Genomic DNA, 22,023 nt, shown 5'->3' with positions numbered 1-22,023 from the left:
TCTAGGAATGTATCCTTGCATTTACCCAAGATGAGTGACCCATGAATGTAGCCATTTGTCTAATGCATATTTTGTCCCCTTGGTAGTCTTGTAGTGCTCTTTAGTAGTTCCTTGCTGTGGCTCCTGATGTTTATGGCTCTGTGTATAGTGGATCATGGAGCTGTGCGGTTTTGATCCACTCTCTACTTGGAGAGAGGTTTGGCGGCAGTGCAGGCCCTCTCTGCCCTCTAGTGGTGGTTGTTACACACTGTTATACACAGCACTATGCATCTGAAGTCTTACATCCGTCAATACCCTTCATCTGTCCAGTGTGCCATCATACAAACTGCATACGACACTGCTGTTCTTGGCTCAGATTGTTGCAGACACAAAAATAAACACAATTATTTTATTACAATAAAGTATAAATGTTTGCCATTGAAGAGAAACACTGTGGTTGAAAAAAACTGGTTATGAAACAGACACACTGCAAGTGATTCAACACTTTGCCAGCATAAAAAACGTATGAAGCAAAGGCACTTAAAGAACCATACCAGTTACAACAACTAGCTAGATTTACCACCACAGACACAATGACCTCTCCAAACCATTACTTAACAAATTCCAACATAATATGCATGTCCTTTGAAACTACAGTGCAGTGGTTAAGAAGCAGGTCTGTCACCTCTAATTCTCTTTGCTTATAGGCATACAAGCACACCCTTCTGATACAGCATGAGGCAGATCCTCCATGTTGGTTGATTTTTATCGAGCTTGGTTTTCATAGCAAAGAGCTTTGGGTTTTTATCAGTGTGTGACAGCTCAACTGGGGGCACAACCGATGGAAACCAGTCCAACCTGGCAACGTACGTTCAACTTCCAAACAAAGACGCAACTTTGGTGTCTTATGTCCTGACAACTCACACCCACCTGAGGGTAGTTAAGGTGGGGATGGGCTAGGGTTGGGGGGTGGGGATGGGCTAGGGTTGGGAGGAGGGGGGGAGGGTTGTTTCAGTGGCTACTCATCCAGTCACCAAATAAACACACCTGCATTGCACACACAGCCAGGCTGCCACGAGAAAAAAAAACAATCTTCCACTGTGAACAAATAGAATCTGTATCTGACAAACATATTATAAACGTCTCATACAAAAACAAGGGGAGTCGGATAGGAACACATTCAGCACACTGAAGGAGAGCTGGGACATGGCTATACGGCTCTCTCCCCCGGTGCCGATCAGCAGCACTGAAATTATGGACACAAAAACATTCCCCTAGAGCAAACACTGAGCTGAGCGAGGGGGGGAGAGAAAGAGAGAGAGAGGGTAGGAAGAGAGAGAGAGAGTTGGAGGGTAGGAGGAGAGATGGAGGAAGGGAGGGAGAGAGATGGAGGGAGGGAGAGAGATGGGAGGGAGAGGTGTAATAAATACGCACACAAACATACAGGGAGCATATGGATCATTCTTCACTCTCTCCTCCTCCCAGTGACATAAAAATATATGTTTAGATGTAATTAAACATGGATGAGACACAAAGATACCATCACCAGTGATGGCTTTAAAGAGGAGAGAGAGAGAGACACGCTTTCCTGTTAGCTTTGGCTGTTGCATACAGATGAAAGAGATTTCAGTGTTTGTGTTTGGCTTTTGTTTTGTATTTCTTGTTTAACATTTCAATCTGACTGTACTTTTGGCTCTTGGTACTACTGTTTGAAGGTATCGGCTGTTTTTTTGTTTTTGTTTTTTAAGAAGAGAAAAAAGTGCATTGCTCTATACCGTGAAGCTCACGGCCACACACACTAACACACACACACAAAACACACATACGCAACCCACTCCCATAATCAAAAACACACAATTAAAAATACCCTTAAAATGTGGTAAACATAGTTCTTTCTGACAAATAAATTAAGCTCAGGAATTCACATTCATCCATTCATTCATTCATTCATTCATCCAGTCTGGGTTTTTTTTTGCGCGCAGGTTCGTTCACATTTAGAGATGGTTCACTTTTGGTTCAGAGCTTTCTTCAGGAGGTCCAGGTCTTTGCGTTTGGGTGGACCTTCCTGTGTACACCCATACTCCTCCAGACCCAGGGGGAGGTAGCGCTCCTGGACCCCCAGGCTCTCCTCACCCTGGGCGGACAGGAGGGTGACCCCGGGAGGGTGGGAGCTGCCTCCCCGGAGCCCGAAGAAAGCCAGGCTGACTGTGGAGAGAGGAGAGTCGTCATTACCATCTCCTGTTTCTGATACAAAGGAAGAGAAGCTGCCTTTGATTACACAGAGGACAAAGACTGACCTTTATTTTGAAGGTCTGCTACCTTGGCCGCTCCAAGTGGAACCAGGTATTGTGCGAGGTCAGCAATTCCCCCAGGTTGGCCTCTTGTTCCAATGAGGACTATTGACCTAATGCAAACCAGTGGAAATAAATTACACAATCACCTCAAACACCAACACAACCTCACACACGCACACACAGACACACAGACACACACACAACCTCACACACACACGCACACACACACACACACCGTTAAAAGGTTTCGATAATAATAATAAATCCACCCATCCACGCAACTACAACACAAAAATCAATCAATCAACAAGAAGTTTATGAAAGGAAATGAGAACTGGATTAAATGTCCCCCCGATGAAATTGCATTTGGATAATAAGGTCCGGTGGCTGGTCTAACTAGATGTATATATTATGCAAAAAAAGGACATTTAATGTTTAAAATGTTTCAGTTCATAGCTGCTGTTACACCTGCTATTATGATGTTTCTTTGTTGCATGTTATGTCCCCCGATAACAGTAATCTTGAGTATATCTTAAATTCATATTTCACTGAAATTGCTTAAACACATTAAAAAATGAATGCGTGACTAAGCCTGAGGTGCGCTTCAAACACAGGATGAAGTATGAAAAAATGGTCCAGTATGGTTCTTGGAACAAATTCACAGAGAACTGGTGGGGTGTGTTTTTAGAGCACAAAAAAAACCATTTCATTAGTCATTATCCCAGTCTAATTCACCTCCGAACCCAAGGACCTCAATAAAGAGTAAATCTACAATCAAGAGCAGAATATAGTTGTGGAGTTAGGCAGCTGTAGGAGGGGATAGTAAGGGACCTTCCACGCGGTCAACCCATTTGGCAGGGCAGAGATTGGTTTAAACCCCTGGGTAACCCCAGAAACCCTGCCCTGCCTCTTTCAGTCCTGACTTTTCTTCATTCCACCCCAACATCAGCTTCCCCCTCACCCACCCTGGCCAACCAACACCATCCCGCCCCACCCCACCCCTCAGTTCACCACCCCAAGCCTTGCGCTCCAAACCCCAAACCTCCTCACCTAGCTGGAATTCCAGTTTTCAAATACTGTTCCATTTTGGAATCCAGCTTTGGAAACAATGGACTCTTTGTGACTTGGCCAGAGCAGGCATCCACAGCGACCAGACGGAAGCCAGGCTGAGTGAGAGGAAACCTTTTCCCGTTCACCTACAGGCAGAACCAAGATGTGGAGAAGGAAAACAAACATTTAATTTTTTTTGACACGCACACGCACACGCTGTGGATCTCAAATGAGACTCTGTGAATTTCAAACACACATTTGTATAGACGTGTGTAAGACATTGACGACTGCGTTGTTGGGCCCAAACTGACAACCATATAGTAATTGTTTGGTTAAAAAATGAATAAAGCAATAAGACAACAATTTGTAAGGGAAAACATGTGGTTTGAGCAGATTTCTAAACACTTGAAAAAGACTGTCTGACAAACATGGGTTATCTGCCCAGTGTACTGTGGTTCATATACTACCAGCAACTGCATCATAACTGCTCCCCCTCTGCTTTTGATAAGATCAACCGTTTACAAGGCAGCAACGCTAACAACTGCACCTCCAACACCCATGAAGGCATGTAAAGGCATCAGCTAAATAATGTACTGTATAATAAGGTGAACTCACAGTGATGTGGGACTGCATGTCTCCATTCTGCTCCTCTTTGCTGCTCAAGGACTTGATCTCAGTCTGGAGGTAGGAGTTCCAAGGATCGCTGGAGAAGACCCGCTGAGAAGATTTAAACCAAAGTTGATTACTAAATCGTATTAATCTAATTAATAACTTCTAAATACCACATGACAAACAAAACTGAGCTTTCTCAAACATTGAACAGCTTGCAGATGTTTGTCACTTTACATGATGACAAGCAATATGTCTCTCGGAGTACATCTTGTCAGAGACATAAGCCAAAGGACATGATGCTGTTTGTTTGTTTGTTTGTTTACTTTTGAGGCTCCGCACTGCTCGCAGGGCTTTGCGCTGGGCACTGGCATAGGCACCACAGCTGCGGGCGTCTGGCGGTACTTGGGGTAGGCTTTGGCCGTGCAGTCGCCCGTCTGCTTGGAGGAGGTGTTGGCTGTGATCTTCACCCGCTCGCAGCCCCTGGCGGAGCAGTAGCTGTGGCCCTCGCGGCTGTGCCGTGCGCGCAGATACAGCCACAACAGCCTGAGGAGGGAGGCAGAGAGCAGACATGGTGTCAGTCAAGCTCAATCAGCCAGACGCGTCTGTCCACAGACTGATGTTTACTAACTGCACAGACTGATTTATATTAACTGCACAGACTGATTTATATTAACTGCACAGACTGATTTATATTAACTGCACAGACTGATTTATATTAACTGCACAGACTGATGTTTACTAACTGCACAGACTGATTTATATTAACTGCACAGACTAATGTATACTAACTGCACAGACTGATTTATATTAACTGCACAGACTGATTTATATTAACTGCACAGACTAATGTATACTAACTGCACAGACTGATTTATATTAACTGCACAGACTAATGTATACTAACTGCACAGACTGATGTATATTAACTGCACAGACTAATGTATACTAACTGCAGAGACAGGAGATATACAACTGTGTTTTTTTCTATTTCTTACCCGACAGAGCGGTCAAAAAAGTACTTCCTCTCCAGCATCCGTTTCTTCAGCTCAGCTAGCGAGCTCACAGGCCCGTAGTCCTCCATTTCAATGAAGGTGTTGCTCTGGCGGTCATTGATGTCGGACATGACCTGGAAGGTGGTGTCAGTCGGGAAGCAAAGGCCCAGTAGTGCCCAGTCGTCCCTGAGAAAACGAAGAGAAGGGTGTCGGTTTGTATTTGTTGCTTCTTATTTGTAAAGCTAGACCTGAGCCCAAAGCTTGACCTACTGCTGTACTCATTAATTTGTCTCACAAGAGACCCCAGCTTCTCTCAGTGTGTTGGGTGCCACAACACTCCCAAGTGCTGAAAGACGCCCTGTGTTGCTAAGAGACAGGTAAATAAATGTTTGTGCAAAGGCTGTCTGATTCTATCTATATCTGGTGGTGGTTCCTTTTGGATCCAGCATCTTAAAGTTTTTTTTTTTTTTTTTTAACTTGTAGGAGGGAAGATTATCTTTACCATTACCTTTGATAACTTCAACTCTCACACTAATCCTGCTATTGCTTCACTTATCATAGCAGTACCAAAAGCAATGCTCCCTTAATACTCTTAATAATTAATGATTCACTTTATTCATGGTGTGGTGGTGCAGTGGTCATCGCTTTGTGAGCGGTTGACCCGGGTTTGTCTCCTGGTTGTGTAAGTCGCTTTGGATAAAAGGGTCTGCTAAATACCTGATCCTTTCACCAGCTTCTCCTATTAGTTTCTCCTACTACCAAAATAACAACTATAAAATACAACTATTGCTACTACAACCACTAGTATTAATATAATTTAATTCATGAATTCATTAATAATAATACAAATTAATAATACATAAAAAAATCATATTTCTATATTACTACGGTTTAGTTAACCCACCAGCCATGGGCCTGACTTACTTGTCAAAGTTAATGAGTGACAGGACAATCTCTCTGGGCGCAGCTCCGTTCCAGTGGAGTGTGTAGCTCTTGGACATCATGAGGATGGGCTGGTACTGCTGAGACGACGCCCCCTGGCTGTTGATGCCACGCAGCACCATGGGTCGGTCTGGGTACTCATCACGGCTGATGGAAAGCATGAGGTTGGAAGCCCCCTGAGTCTTCACATACACCTGTGTGATGTGTTTATATTTACATTTACTCATTTATCTCCTACTCTTCCTCAAAAGCAGCACATAAAGACAGACATTTTGTTAGTGCAAGAATCCTTGCTCTTGACATGATAACGTAAGTGTTACAAGAACACAAACAGTCTGGCAGACCCCATCAGGTGCAGTCCGCCATATTGGCCAGAGGTTGTTGATAGTTGAGCTCAACAGCCAATCAAATTACACCCCTCCCTTCTGTGCTATTGAAGCAACATTGGCTGGAATAGTGTATGGCTTGGTCCGAGTCACTTCCCATTTACAGAGCCAGGACTGTGTACGAACACCAGAGGTTTTTGAGAGCACATACAGAATGGACTGTACCTTTAATTGGCTGTTTTTCTTTTAGTTCAGTGATTCAGAGACCTCTGTAACATGTTCAAACAAAGTGCTAAAAATCCAAAAACTATGGATGAGGATGAACATGGACAGTTTACCTGGGAGTAGCGGCCACTGCACACCACCCCATTCCACTGGCTGGTGTTCACACAGCCGGGGTGCTGGATGAGGAAGTTGTCCACCCTCCCTACGTACGTGTCCGGATAGCCGCTCACAGTGCCGTCTAGGTCATGGAAGATGGAGTTCTTGTCCCCGTCCAGGTCGTTCTCCTCAAACCACTGGCCTGGCTTTCCAAAGAACACCGGCAGCTTCACCTGTGGAGACAGGCCCCTGTTCTGTCAAAATGATGCTGCTAAACCCAGTTTTACGATTCACAGAGGTCATTTCACCAGGTGCCCTGTCATTATTGTGTAAATCACTGCACTGACTCTTCCCCAGGCAGCACAAGAGCCCATTCTCTTTTGCAACAGCTAGTGGCTGATCTCACCGTCTTTATATATTCAAATAAGCCCCCAACGGCCAATGTTAAAAGTAGAGGAAATATCTGCAATAAACTGAAGCTGCAGCTTCCTGCCACCATTGTAAACAAAGTCTTGCGTCAACAAGCCCCCACGGGGAGCTGTCAAGATGCCACAAGGAGCCAAGGGAGTGGGCCAGCGCCAAGAATCATGACTGGAGTTAAATGAGCAATAAATGAGGAGAAAAGTGTACTTTTGCAGTGGGTAGAGCTGATTCAGGCACGTCTCTCGTGAGCTCCCCGTGATTCGTGACTACAGTATCTCCCTGGCTCACAAAGGCTCCTTTATGTGGTATAATAGTTAATGAAACCCAGAGTGACTCAGCTGACAAAGACCCCCCTTCTCAGAGGGCTAGGTCAAAGAGCCATCCTGTGTTGAGGTCCCATAAGGCACCCAGTGCAAGAGAGCTGAACCCAACTTGGACTAGTGCATCTCGGACGTCTAGGACGTTTTTTTGGGGCATCCGTTGGCAGACAGCCACGTTAAGCACAAAACAATCCCAGACTATTTCATTTTCAGCTACTTTTTTTAGTTTGTTTAATTCCTAACACAATTCTTTCCCTTGTTAGACCTCCACTACAGTGGAAAGAATCACCCCAGATTCAGTGAAGTCATGTTACAGTGCAAAGGAAATGCAGGAGATTAACAACTGTTCATCCAAATGCTTTCCTTGGGGAGTAAACCACTGACAGCTACTTTGCTAATGTAAATCAGCTCCAGAGAAATGGACACCACTTGGCACTAGGGGTGGAGGTAAAATCACACTTATTTACCATTAAATCATTAAGCCGGTCTTCACTCGCCTAGTAATGGTGAGTTCATTTGCATGATACTGGCATGTTTTTTTTTACCATATTCACAATTTAATGTCAATTTTAGTTCTACTCTTGTATTTAATAGTGTAGATACGTTTAATCACCATACATACCCATTGTTTTCAGTACTTTTCCTCTGTCTTAATAATAGAATATTCCTATGGTTAATTTGGCTACGTTATCATACCTGAGACCATTGGGCAGAAGAGCTAACCCCTGGCCAGCATGCCTATCGAGCTAACAACCTGTCAACAACGAAACATAAATGACCTGGATTGCTCTGTCTGACAATACTGGACTCCCTCATCCTAGCCATGGATTGCTGAGGCTGTGAGGTTGACTGCCAGGCTGAGGCTGTGCTTGTGCATCTCCCTTCACTGACACATCGGACTGACTGTGACTGGTGCTGTTTCTGTCAGGATCAGTTTCTGTCGACATCAGTTTGTGTCACAGAGTTTGTGTGTGGCTCATCATGAAGGCCCTTCAGTTCTCAGCCTGTGAACTTCTGAAATTCAATTCAACTCAATCTTATTTATTTAGTGCCAAACAATACAATTGTCTCAAGGCACTTTACAGAGCCCAGGGCCTGAACCCCCTTAGAGCAAGCACAACAGCAACAGGGGCAAGGAAAAACTCCCTGTTAATCAGGAAGAAACCTTAAGCAGCACCGCGTCAAATAAGGCGGTAATGGTGCCTAGTGTTGGTGCCTCCTCTATGTCCACCTTTGCTGAGCTGTGCCAGAGGCGTGAACACTATATCCACTGTGGCTCTGGATACAATGTTGTTATGGATGAGCGATGGAAAATACCAACTCGACCCTGAGGTACAAATAATAGAAGCTGAGGGAGGAGAGCTTACAGAGGAGGAGAAGCTGAGGGAGGAGAGGTTGTTGCTGTAGCTTACAGAGGAGGAGAAGCTGAGGGAGGAGAGGTTGTTGCTGTAGCTTACAGAGGAGGAGAAGCTGAGGGAGGAGAGGTTGTTGCTGTAGCTTACAGAGGAGGAGAAGCTGAGGGAGGAGAGCTTACAGAGGAGGAGAAGCTGAGGGAGGAGAGCTTACAGAGGAGGAGAAGCTGAGGGAGGAGAGGTTGTTGCTGTAGCTTACAGAGGAGGAGAAGCTGAGGGAGGAGAGGTTGTTGCGAGGTGTGAGCTGCCAGGTGTTCTTCAGGTTGAAGCCCACGGCGCTGGTGAAGCGATCCGCCGTCGGGGTGTAGCTCCGGAACGTGCTCTCCGTCAGCCGCATCGGCCCGTCGTAGATCTGAAAGCCTCGGATGGGGAATGTCCTGGAAGAAGACAGAGCACATGTTAGATACTATAATCACAGCGATAGCAAGCTGCTGCTCTTTGCCCTCCCTGTATAGCATTGAGAATATATTACAGCATATTAGTGTCTCTCTCTGCATTTTACTCTCCTGTGGGGAATTAACTGAGACGCCTCTACCTTTATCTCTCTCTACACCCAGAATCTCATTGGTCTGTGACTTTCAGAAATGATATACAGTCGAATGTCTCAGTGTTGTGCATCACATCATCACAAGTCAGAGTGAAATGTGTCGACTAGCCACGCCAAGCATCCCAGTGGGGTTGTGGTCAGACATCGTCGAGACGAAGAGTTCTGGCAATACTCGTGGTGGAATGATTCATGGGGAAACCCACCCTATTCAAAATGAGCATGGGGAGTGAGATGTACTTCGCTACAAGCAAGATCCCAAGATTTACTGTCCCTGCCGCGGAGGTCTTTTGGACTTGAAAAGGACTGAACAGCTCTCAGGACGCATGATCTGGTCCAAGGGGACTTATATATATAAACAGGACACAAGAGGGTGTGTCTGTGTCGTTCCAGAGGATCGCGGTGATCACTTCTCATCAACAGAATCTCCAGAGGCACTGAGACATTAGTCTGTTTCCTGTCTATTTGCTAACTCTGCCAGGAAAGAAACTTCCAAGTCTGGCCAGCTTTGCTGAAGCTTCCTGTCAATCAAGTGTCCCTGTATTTGTTTATTAATGGTTTAGTGTTCTAGTGTAATTTATTTTTTTCTTACTTGTTTCTGGTTAGCATCCTATTCTTTTCTTACTTGTTTCTGGTTAGCATCCTATTCTTTTCTTACTTGTTTCTGGGTAGCGTCCTATTCTTGCCGTCCACCCCACTGACTCCCCAGTATTTGTTCTGGCCGCCGTTGGAACCGTGGTTCCTGCTCTCACCCACGAACAGCGACTGGGACACCTCCTGACTAGAGCCCTCGTCCTTGGGGTAGCTGCCATCACTGTAAAACAGATGGGAAGCAAGTTAGCGAGTATTTAAAAACATTAATATATCAATACATCCAGGTAAATTTACGTACGTCAGTGTAAAAATCATTACATTTCAAGTGAACAAAACTAAATAATGCCCCATTTTTTTCCTTTCCAGCTTTCCAACATTCCTGTAGTGTGAGTGTGAGAGGCAGCGTGCAGACAGCAGGTCAGATCTGAGTCATCTCTCCGCCGACCTGTTGCCAAACACACTCAAATTCCCGCTCTAAAGGGCTCACACTCTTTCTGCTGGTAAATCCTAGTCACAATGTGAATGGAAGATAGCGGCTGCTGCACATGTTGACCAGAGGAGCACAGCTATTAGAGAGAAGCAGAAACGATTGTCTCGTAACACAGACCAACTCTTACCTGGCAAACGACAACCCAACTCCATTGTCAGCGAAACTGAAAAAAAGAAAAAAGAAATCAATCTACCAGTTTCCTGCCAACAATGACAACAGTGTCTTATTTACTGGTGTTTCGGAGCTTTAATATCTGAAAGTAAATGTAAAAGTAAAATGAAACCCTGCAGCATTTGGTTCTGTAACCTGGTTTCCCACAGGACAGGGCAGTACAGTAAAGTGCATATGGCAGTCATGACCCGTCAGGCTGATCATTATTCAGAGAAGCTGATTCATCAGTGACTTACCAGGAGTTCTGTATGATGATGTCACCGCCCCGGATCCACGCCCCGAGGTCGTTGTTCTTGTAGGAGATGAGGGTGTCGATCAGTGCTGCCACACGAGGCCGCGTCGGGTCCGCGTCCTTGTGCGGGCGGAACCTGGGATGGGACATTAAAGATGGAAATAATGATGGGTGTGAAATATATAGACTCCCTGATGGGACTTGGGATGAGGGAGGGACCTCTGGCACAGACTCTGACACATACATTATGCCTACACATGCATGAACACTTATTCTTGGGAACAGATATTTAACACTGGACATTTTGGTCTCACATTCACACACATAAAAACAACACTGATCTACTACAAGTCAGTATTCATGGCATCCCAACTCCAAATCTCTCCCCGTCTCCTTTGTTCTCTGTCAGTCTATTTCTCTCCTTTCTTTCTATTTCTCTTTCTGTCCATGATACACACACACACACACACACACACAGACACTTGAACACACAGTCAAACACACACACAGTCGAACACACACACACAGTCGAACACACACACACACACACACACACACACACACAGTCGAACACACACACACACACACACACACACACAGCGGGAGGCCTGAGCTCCTTTCCAGCTGTGGCAATGTTTCATGTCCCTCCACTGAGAAGCCCTACATCTGAAACTCAATCTGCTCTTGGCCCGCTTTCACAGCAGACATGCGGCATGTGGAGACCCTCCAGTGTCTTAAGTGTGTGTGTGTGTATGTGTGTGTGTATGCGGCCCACTGAGCAGTTCCCCCTCTGGAAACAGGGGCTGGATAGGGTTACACACAGGGAGCTAATAGTCCAACAACACACACAGTGTGTTTGTGAGCGTGTGTGCCTGTGGGGCGGGGGGTCGAGGGGCGGCTTGCCACCACCACCGTCGCCACCGCCGCCACCAACGGCCACCACCGCCAGTCCCAGCTCCATTTGGCAGGTGACGAGACGGTAATAAAAGCCAGTTGTGGACACGAGCCCTCTCGCTGTCTGCTGTAGCTGCCGCGTGTGAGGGAGATCTGTTTAAAAATACACAGTCCCTACATGATCCGGTACTGAAATCTGTGTCAGTCATTCCTAGAGGGTCTTGTTTTTGCTCTCGAGTGCCACATTCCACGTCATGTGAAATATTCACCAGTGCCTAAACAATCCCAGCAGATTTTCATTCTGGTTTTCCAGCCAAAAGAAAATTCCCAATAAGAAATTGCATTATAAAGGAAATCTGTCAAGGACAGCCATGTTTATGTAGGTGAGCTAAGGGAGTGGTCCAAAGCCGTCTGAAATAACATGGGCCAATCCGGCAACAGCGCTGGACATGAGGATCCTCCACCTCACCTGGCGTTATTGTCCAGGCACAGGTACTCCCGGGGGTCAGCCTTACTCGCATTGGTGGTCTTCACCCCCTTATCAATGAAGAGTCCAGCCTGAAGCAGAGGAGACAGAGAGAGAGAGAAAGAGAGAATAAGAGAATGAGAAAGAGAGGGATCAAGAGCAAGGAGAGGGAGAGGGAGAAGGAGAAGGAGAGGGAGAGGGAGAGGGAGACAACACTGATACATTGTGTACTCTCTCTAACCCTCTTCTCACTGCTATTCAGATAAGACAATGGTCCTAGAGGCGTCTCTTCATAAATCTGCTCCTGCTATTTAGTTCCAGTGACAAACAAAAGCTATTGTCAAGGATACTTGCCATTGTGAAAGTAAGTGAGTGTGTGTGTGTGTGTGTGTGTGTGTGTGTGAGAGAGCGAGAGAGAGAGAGAGATACAACCATATGCACCCCTAAGCCATTCTGAGAAACAATGGACATGAGAAGTAATATGAGGAGCTCCTAGCTTGTAAACGAATCATCACGAGACCATATTAGAATATAAGCAACACCCTATAGCCTTTGCCATATTCCTAATAGGACATGACATAGCATAGCATAGCAGAGTAGACTATGTAGCTATAAAATAATGACAACAACTGTTTACTACAGTGTGAATGAATGTGGAAAACATTGACTGCTGTACGCAGCAGGCTGGTACACACTGGCAGACCTTAAAGTTGGAGTGAACGCGGTTGTTGTAGAAGATTCCGAGGGGAGTGAGCTCAGCCCTTGTCTCTGGTACCAGTCCGTGAGAGTCGCCTGTGGACATGCTGTGAAATATGTACCAGATCCCTGCATCCTGAGACACATATACACACAGACACACAGACACACACACAGAGGGTGAGGAAGAGGGTTTTTAGCATAAACGCAGAAACTCTTAGTATGTTCATACAACTCCTCATCTTACTCAGGAACTAAACCCATGACCTTTGGGTAACTGATACCATCTGAGCTACAAGCATACATTAAAACGTACAACTTCATGCCAGGTGAGTTATGGATAAGCTGCGCAAGACAGGGTTCAAGCTTGTGCCACTGCAGCGGGGTCCTCTCGTCAGAATTTAATAAAGTATGGATGAGATACTGGCAACCGCTTCTGTTTAATAAAGTATGGATGAGATACTGGCAACCTCTTCTGTTTACAAAACACATGGGATCAGCCACCAGATAGACTCAGCTCATTTAATAAAGTAACCTCTTAATAAACTTTGCAATACCAAGAATATTTGTATATATTACAATGCCCGATGAAATTAAATAAAATTGGAACGAAGAGGCAATAATCTCCCTTGTTATCCAGAGATTATTAAGTAATTTCAAACTCACATGAACAATTCCCCTTCTAAGGGCACAGAGTCATATACATATAAACATTGTGTGTATATATATATATATATATTAGTCCTGTCAAACGATTAAAATATTTAATCGCGATTAATCGCATTATGTCATAGTTAACTCAAAATGAATCGCGATTAATCGCACATTTTTATCTATTATAAATGTCCCTTCATTTATTTATTTTTTCCATCATTTTATTTTTATTTTAATGCCCTTATCAACATGGAAAAGGGGATTGGCTTGCTTTATGCAAATGTTTTATTTTATTGAAAACCAAAATTGCCAAACAGGGCGGTACAAAATAAAATTATAAAGTGCATATTTCAGGTAAACAAGGACTCAGCCTATAGTGCAGTTAAACCATGGCTTAATATTTTCTTTTTTTCAAGTTTGCTGGGAACATAGCAGTCAGGCCTCTTATTTCAGAAACAATGAACTGTAACAGTTAGGTTACCAATAACAGGTAAGCCTACTACTTCTTTGCTTTCAGCCAGCTGCCTGTTGACATTTTCAGACAACAGTGAAGCTCGCTTCTTTTGCACAACAAAACTTTTAAAAGTAAACTTTCCATTCAGAAGCTTTTTATCATCCATTTCGCCGTATCGCGCTCACCATTCACTCAAACCGTAACGTTAGCCTACACAGTTTGCGAGGCCAAAAGGAACGTTAATCTAAAAAAAAAAATTATAATAATAAATCTCGCGTTAATCTCGCGATAAAAAAATTTACGCCGTTAAAATGGGTTTGCGTTAACGCCGTTAATAACGCGTTTAACTGACAGCACTAATATATATATGTACATATATAGTATGTACATTATAGCCTACATGCCTTCCTACAAAGTACTGTACATCTCATTTACAAAATATATCTCAATATTCACAAAGCAGACAAATAGTATCAAATCAGTATATACCACGGGGTAACTTATTATATCAGAAGATAGCATGCTGGGAAACTACTCATTTCTTGTCCCACTCACACACACACATGATTACAGTGTTTAGGATAGTCTGTCAATGTAATACACTTATACCGTTATGTCCTTTCGGTTGAGGCATCACTAAACTAAATAAATGATATTGAAGTAGGGCAAGTTCACCAAATTTGCAAAGGGAGAGAGACACTCAAGTTGAGTACTACCTGCGAGCCGGCAGCAGCATTGCTTATTAGGTTATTATTGGGGTTGGCAATCCAGAATGTAGACACAGCCCTTTAAAAGACACACACACACACGCACACACACACACACACACACACACACACACACAATGAAAGACACACATTATACCATGATGCATGTACACATAGTGAGCCCTGCACTCACAACCCCAGCCCTGCCTGTGCCACCAAATAACTTCATCATTAGAACAAGAAAGACAGAATGGTCTTAGATGTCCCCACTCCGCTATGGCTCTTGTGTGTATCTAATTAAGACAAGGTTAGTGTGACAAATCAGATGCTCTCCCCTGATCCCGTTTAACCCCCACTGATCCCCGTTACAGAAGAGCACTGATCAATACATAAGCACAGGGGCCCCTCCAAAAACACTCCTAATCCACCCTGCCACCCCCACTCCCCACCCCTAAAAAAAAAAAAAAAAAAAACTCTCCCCGCACACACAGCACATTCAGTTCAGAGAGACGGGGTAGCGGGTTTGGTGTGTGTGTGTGTGTGTGTGTGTCTCTGTGTCTGTGTGTGTGTGTGTATATGTCTCTCTGTGTGTGTATGTCTCTCTGTGTGTGTGTGTGTGTGTGTGTGTGTGTGTGTGTGTGTGTGTGTGTGTAGGGAGGTGTGTGTGTAGGGAAGTGTGTGTTATTCCAAGGCTGAGTGGGGGACCCCTCTGGTTGTATGGGAGGAAATGAGGCCTCAGTCTTGTGTCATGTTATCTCTCCACTCACATGAGGGAGGGAGAGAGTAGGGAATGGACAGGAGAGGACAGAAGACAGGCCTGTCTGTGTCTCTGGGAATGGACAGGAGAGGACAGACAGACCTGTCTGTGTCTCTAGGTGCACACACAGCAGTGACGGGACATGAGCACACAGAGTGAAATGAAGATAACCAAACAGTGCATGCACACTGTGTGGAAATGGAAGCACAGATGTATGCATTATTTACACACGCTGATATCAGGCTCCATATTGAAAATAAAAAAAGTTGACCATTTTACAGTACCCCTTGGTATGTTCCTCATTCTCACATTCATTCGCTAATGTAATAGCTCTAATAGCTCTGTAATAGCGTAACAGCTCTAATGCACTTAGGTAACTGCTGTGAGACTCTTTTGCAACAAACCCTCTAGCCTCGCTGGCATATCTGCTTGCTTGGGCAACATGTGTCAGGATCCTTACTTGCACTCTGTGGCTGGTGTGGGGACGTAGTTCTTGTAGACTTTGTCTAGGATGGACTGGCACATGGTGTCGTTCCTGTCCGTGGGCAGGATGGTGCCCGGCCGGGTTAGCAAGCCCAGGTTGTGGAAGAATGTGTTCCGCTGCTCGATCCCGTCCTCCAGGAAAAAACAGTGTCCAAGTGTGTCATAGCCGACCGTGTGTTTTATCTGGGGAAGGAAACACAAATCATTCCGGTTTGCTTGGGCCATGCGAGGGGAAACGGAACAGGGCTAATCGGAGGAATGTGGAATATCGCTCAATCAATCAGCTTATTTCCCACAGCAGCCCCCAGACCCCCTTCATTATGCTTTGGTATAATGCACTAAATGGTTAACTAATAAATAAGTTGAATGTACTTTTGAATTAGAGTATTTAATGACAAGATATACTTGGGGTTAGGGTAAGGATTAAGTTTTAGGTTAGGATAATAGGATAAGTAACATGCAATAATATACACTTCACATGAATCACATGAGTATTATTGACTACAAACCTAAGTATATTGTAATGAGGAAACTTAATATAATGTGGAACCCGGACCACCCTACTCTACTCCGTACCAGGAGGCCATTGGTGGCGTGGACGGTCACGCAGCGGGAGAAGGAGTGATGGATGGACAGGGCGTCCACGTAGGTGGGGGACGAGTAGCCTCCTCGCTGGTCCACGTCTCCGCAGCGGTGGAAGTGCAGCGGGTAGCTGCCCTGCTGCTGCTGCTGGCCCATGTGCTTCAGCTCCACTTGGGACACATGCACAGAGGAGAAGTTGCCCAGGATCTGTGACAAGATAGAGAGAGAAGAGAGAAGAGAGAGAAGAGAGAGAAGAGAGAAGAGAGAGAGAGAGAAGAGAGAGAGAGAAACGTATATAGAGTGAAACAGAAAGAGAAATAGAACAATAGAATGAAAGCAACGAGAAAACACAGAAAGAGTGAGATGAAAGGAGAAAGAAACACCAAATGTAATAAAATCGTATTTAATATGAACTGAAGTCATGCACAAACAACAACATGCACAAACACGACCAATAACTAGACTGACCAGAGTGCCACTGCCTTTAATCAGTGTCTGCTTCCTATTATTTACAAGCAGTATTTACTAATATTGCTTGATAAACCCTGGAAAACATGTGGCGAGAGAGTTCAGCTTTAGACTGAATGCCCGAAAGCCCTGTTAATGGAATTCATTAATACATCCATCCACTGCATGTGGTAAAAATATTATGAGGGCTTACTAACACAGGAGAACAGGATAAAGACATGCATCCAGTTCAATGGACATTGGGAGTGATTCTGGAGCATACCACTTACCCATTCACACACACACACACACACACACACACACACACACACACACACACACACACACACACACACACACACACACACACACACACACACACACACACACACACACACACACACACACACACACACACACACACACACACACACACACACACACACACCTTGATGTGTCCCCCGAATGTGTCGTGGTTGAAGAACTGGCACCAGTTCTTTCCATAGCAGGAATTTTCCATCTCTCCGTGGATGAGGATATTCCGGGAGAGGAGGGCCACCTCCGCCCGCATGTCCACCCCGTCCAGGACCTCCCCAACGTGGGTGAACTGGGGCTTCCCTGGGTGGGTATCAAGGACAAACAGCCAGATTAGGCCCGTCTCTCTCCCCCAGCCTGCTGGGCTCATGATAACAGACATTTCTGCTGTCCTCCACCGAGGATTGCACAAACACACAAAATCTGTATTGGGTTGGGTTCGCTTTGATCTGCCATGGCTTGGATGCAGTACAAGAAGAAGAAGTAAGACGTGAAAGAGAGGAGAATAAAGAGAGGCCAAGCAGGAGGTGAGCTACCCTTCCAGACAACTGGACAAAGTCACTTCTTTTCATTTCATTGGTGGAGGTCCATTTTTCACATTGCCTAACCTTTATTCTGTCTTGCTAGCTACACAAATAAGCTCATATATAGGATAGATCGCCACTGAATACAGGTCATAATTAATTGTGACACACATGTATAGATGATTTATTCATCCAGAGCCGGTCAATTAAGAACCTCACAACTAACCGAGAATATCCCTTTCTGTGGTGACACTGCAAAACAGACTCACTTCTGCTTAAAAGGACTAAGATGCTAAGCGTCCGCCGGTCCTGACTGTTCCAGAGTGACCGGTAGCTAGTGACCAAGGTCAAACAGATGGACAGGAAGCTTGGGCCATTAGTCATGCAGTCCCAGCGACGTGCTCACCTTGTACCCTGACCTGCTTCCTGGTGCAGTGTGGGCAGGGGAGCAGGGTGAACTCCTCGGCCTGGTGCATGGAGTAGTCTGTGCTGGCCACCACCACACGCTCCCCCGGCCGCCAGCTGCTCACGTCGTCCTGCAGGTTCAGCACCACCTGGTCCACCGCATCCACCTGGAAGCCAGATATGGGAAACCCTGGAGAGCAGGGAGAGAAAGAGAGAGAGAGAGAGAGAGAGAGAGAAAGAGAGGCAGAGAGAGAGAGAGGGAGAAAGAGAGGGGGGAGAAAAAGAGAGAGAGAGAGAGAGAGAGAGAGAGGGAGAAAGAGAGAGGCAGAGAAAGAAAGGAACATGAGGGTTCATTCACTTGGGAGACACTATTGATACATTTTACATACAAGACAAGTCAAAATGGCATACATCATATTGTACCATACAAGGTTTGTAGGTAAGGTTTGTAGACATAATGGTAGATATTTGTATTGATTTTCAGAGATGGTATTTAAGTCATTTAACAAAGGTGTCCTTTTCACCTCATAAATCCTGCACTAAGATAATGAGATGAACCAATGCCAACGATGCACACAGCTGGAACCTGAGCCGCAAAGAGTGTGGGAAGTTCAGGAGTTTGCACTGAGGTAAACACCCATCGGTGTAACAGGGGGTGACACGACCAGGGAGGGACACCAGACATCAGCGTTGGAATGTCCTCAGCCATTTTCTCTGGCCCATACAGGCCTTTATTTTACTGTCCGGCTCTCCAAAAACACAGGGCAGCACAGACCTGGGAATGTCTTTGAAGTTATGAGAAGCCCCATAAAAGATGGAGCCACTGATGGTATCTGTATCCTGTTGGGCAGCTTGGGATTCTGAGCCCATAATGGTGTAGGTTTCCTTAACCATCATTAGGGCTATTAAGAGCTCTGCTGTTTAAAACATGAAGTATAACTTGCCCCTCTGGACCAATGTGGCGCTATTGAAGTGGAGAACATAAAAAGTTGTTGCTACTCTCAGCCTTCATGGAAATTTTTAACTGAGTCGTTCTTTATCTTTTTTTTTTTAGGTCAACTGTATTTGACAGCCGTGAGCCCATGAAGAGAGAGTGATATTTTGTGAGTGTCACTTTTGACGGGTAAAGCATATGAATACATTCAGCAGGAAGTTCTAGATTACTGATGGTGGCTTGTGGTTTTTTCCAAGGCCCCTGGCACTCCCAGCGTGAGCATAAATATTTGAACTGAAAAGGCTTTTGAGAACCCTTAATGAGCAGAATAAAGAGTGAGCTTCAGGAGAAGGAAGGAGGTAGAGGAAAAATGAATGAGATATAGGGGTGCTACACCCTCAAGCTCAAGTCTCACTTACACACTTTTACTAATGAGAGGTCTGCTTTAGTCTCCCCACAATATGTGTGGTCAAAAGGTATGCATGCTCTGCATATTGTTTCCAGTCCACGGAGAGCAAGCACAAGATAAGTAGACTAACCCTCCAACAGGTGCTGACTCCTTATCTTATACTAACAGACTGTTTGCGGGTATGCAGGGCAAAGTCACAACAGCATAGCTAAGACTAAATGTATAGCCACCTCCCTAAATCAGTCATGAGTTTAACATATGAAAGTATGTCAAGGCATTACATAGCTTGAACCTGCCTTATTAGAAATACTGGACAAGGCCTCCACTTGGGCATATAACCTTAAGCCTTTAACTACAAAGCTCAGCTAAGCTTGTCCATGTTTGGTGAGAGCACTATACCATTTCGCCACTCGCTGTAGGCGGTGGCGGAGAAGCGTACGCCATCCACGGTGACGAAGTCTCGGCGAGCCAGCGCCTTCCCGCCAGTGTCGTGGTTCTCGTGCTCCCTCACATCCTCTGTGCACGAGGTGTTACCGCCGCCCACCACTGAAACCAGGGCCCACGCCTGCCTGCGGAAGCACATGGAGACAGACAGACATAGAGAGAATGGCATGGTTATCAAGTACTTATGGTTATCATGGTTATCAAGCACATGGTTATCATGGCTATCAAGCACCTATGGTTATCATGGCTATCAAGCACGTATGACCGCCACTTCAGCCTTATGACTGAAAACATTTTTCCTTGCATTCGGTAGATTGGGTATAGATGTTGTTCTGTGCTTACAAAGACTCTTCCATATATAACATATTATGCAATCTCTAGGAAAGAGACACAAAGTTCCTCTTCTAGTTGCCTTAGAGTAACAGTATGCAGAAATGTACCAATTTTTATTAAAAAATTTTCACTGGCAGTTAGTTCTGGTATGATCTTTACATTCATTTTAATGGTATATGGTCATGTGAAGGACAGATACACCTGTCACAGGCCTACTCAATAGCTGCCCAGGCTATGCACTATAATTCCGTGGGTAGAAAGGTTTTCACAGCACCACTAACTATATTGGCAAAGGACTAGCTGGCTAGCAAGCTTTTATCACCAGCTGTTGTTGGGATTCAAAGGCTTTTGCATGCCTTTTAGGTAGCTAATTTTCACACCAAATGTTCTTACCATTGCTTTAATCTTTAATCTTTAAAACACTAGTGTTATATCTATTGCTCAGAGCGTGACAGAAGTAGAAGATGCATGATGCTACATAATGCAATTTCCTCATTAGTCATGCAGAAGGGAAATCTCCCCAAAATGCTCAAAATAACACTAAGACAAAAATATCAGCTATTTCACAGATTCACTGTGCATGTTGGGCAGGTCGCCCTTGATAAATGTGTCTGCTAAATAAATACCTGCACATGCATGTAACTGTAGCCTATCCTCTGAGCACTGTGTAATTGGAAAAACAAAACAAAAAAACAAAACCCCTTTATCCTCTAAATCTTTCCCTTTTATAATCATGACTAAAAGCCTTCATTGTTTGAAGTGTTAATGATCACCGTCAGAATGATGATGGTGTCTGGAAAACAAAAGCCTAGCCCTCTGATAATATTTGACTTACACACATCCTTCCCCAAACAGTGGAATAACCACTCAAAAAGGTCAAATAATAATTTTACAACCTTTTACAGCCATTCTTTTCAGACACAAAAGATTTGAACAACATAACAGTAGACATTTAGTGAACTTCATTCAAAACTGGAAAAGGTCGACCATGCAGTGACGTCACAAGGTCAGTTTACACTTGAGGACCTTGTGAATGTCGGAACACACAATGTTCTTACAGGACACATTTTCACAGCGACACATTTCCACATCAAAAGAAACACTGAGGCACTTCCTGATACAATTATTGAAAAGGGAACCATCTGTGGACCCACCCTGGCCACACATTAAAGGACCATATGTGATGGCAGGGTCAGGGGTCATCTCTTTTATCAAGACCACCTTTAACTGTCTCAATTACACCATCCTGTACATGACTGCTCAGATGAATGTGGTAGTTTAGTATCAGCAGATGCGGTATGCTGTGTTTTAATGCACATGTGTAGTGTGATGTCATGATAACGATATATAATAACATACCAAACAGAAATGTGAGTTGGTTTGATAGGTCTGTCAAAGACACAAAGGCACCTTGAGACAACACTGGAAACATAGCTTGTTAACTGAAACTCACACCTTATGCCATGCCTAATAAACACATATAAAAAGAAACATTATATACAGAAAATATTATTGTCTGTGTGTGTGTCTGTGTATGTCTGTGTCTGTGTGTGTGTGTGTGTGTGTGTGTGTGTGATCATGTGTGGAGGGGGCTGGTTTCTGCCCTAAAGTTTGCTCTGTCTTTGTCTCTGTGTTTGGTTAACTTCATTCTGCTCAGTTTACTTGTAAAACATTCAGGAAGAAACCATCTGAAGTTTGAGAGCATTTGTATTGAAGTTGTTAAAAGTTGCTTGAAGGATTGTTTTTTTTTTAAGAGAAAGCTACAAATGAAAAATGAAGCTTGAGGTATGAGTACGCCAGGATGGATATTTCTTTTA

The 22,023-nt window shown here is 44.6% G+C and overlaps 1 protein-coding gene across 1 annotated transcript in view; it reads right to left on the bottom strand.

Moving 5' to 3' along the window:
* Positions 1-374: 374 nt before the first annotated feature.
* Positions 375-22,023, bottom strand: part of cemip2 (cell migration inducing hyaluronidase 2) — a 28,466-nt gene continuing 6,817 nt past the window's right edge. Inside the window, exons 5-24 of the mRNA XM_031570260.2 lie at positions 19,829-19,998; positions 18,088-18,276; positions 17,291-17,460; positions 16,390-16,602; positions 15,791-15,996; positions 14,583-14,652; positions 12,766-12,894; positions 12,066-12,154; positions 10,707-10,838; positions 10,427-10,462; positions 9,874-10,029; positions 8,871-9,048; positions 6,534-6,749; positions 5,852-6,063; positions 4,931-5,113; positions 4,259-4,478; positions 3,939-4,040; positions 3,324-3,469; positions 2,277-2,383; positions 375-2,184 (exon numbers count right to left, since the gene is read on the bottom strand). Of these exons, the coding sequence (XP_031426120.1) occupies positions 1,985-2,184; positions 2,277-2,383; positions 3,324-3,469; positions 3,939-4,040; positions 4,259-4,478; positions 4,931-5,113; positions 5,852-6,063; positions 6,534-6,749; positions 8,871-9,048; positions 9,874-10,029; positions 10,427-10,462; positions 10,707-10,838; positions 12,066-12,154; positions 12,766-12,894; positions 14,583-14,652; positions 15,791-15,996; positions 16,390-16,602; positions 17,291-17,460; positions 18,088-18,276; positions 19,829-19,998 (3,124 nt within the window). The 3' untranslated portion in view covers positions 375-1,984. The remainder of the gene's footprint in view (positions 2,185-2,276; positions 2,384-3,323; positions 3,470-3,938; positions 4,041-4,258; positions 4,479-4,930; positions 5,114-5,851; positions 6,064-6,533; positions 6,750-8,870; positions 9,049-9,873; positions 10,030-10,426; positions 10,463-10,706; positions 10,839-12,065; positions 12,155-12,765; positions 12,895-14,582; positions 14,653-15,790; positions 15,997-16,389; positions 16,603-17,290; positions 17,461-18,087; positions 18,277-19,828; positions 19,999-22,023) is intronic.

Source organism: Clupea harengus, chromosome 7 (genome assembly GCF_900700415.2).
Source record: "Clupea harengus chromosome 7, Ch_v2.0.2, whole genome shotgun sequence".
Classification (NCBI taxonomy): Eukaryota; Metazoa; Chordata; class Actinopteri; order Clupeiformes; family Clupeidae; genus Clupea; species Clupea harengus.
This window is presented reverse-complemented; position numbering and strand designations above follow the sequence as displayed.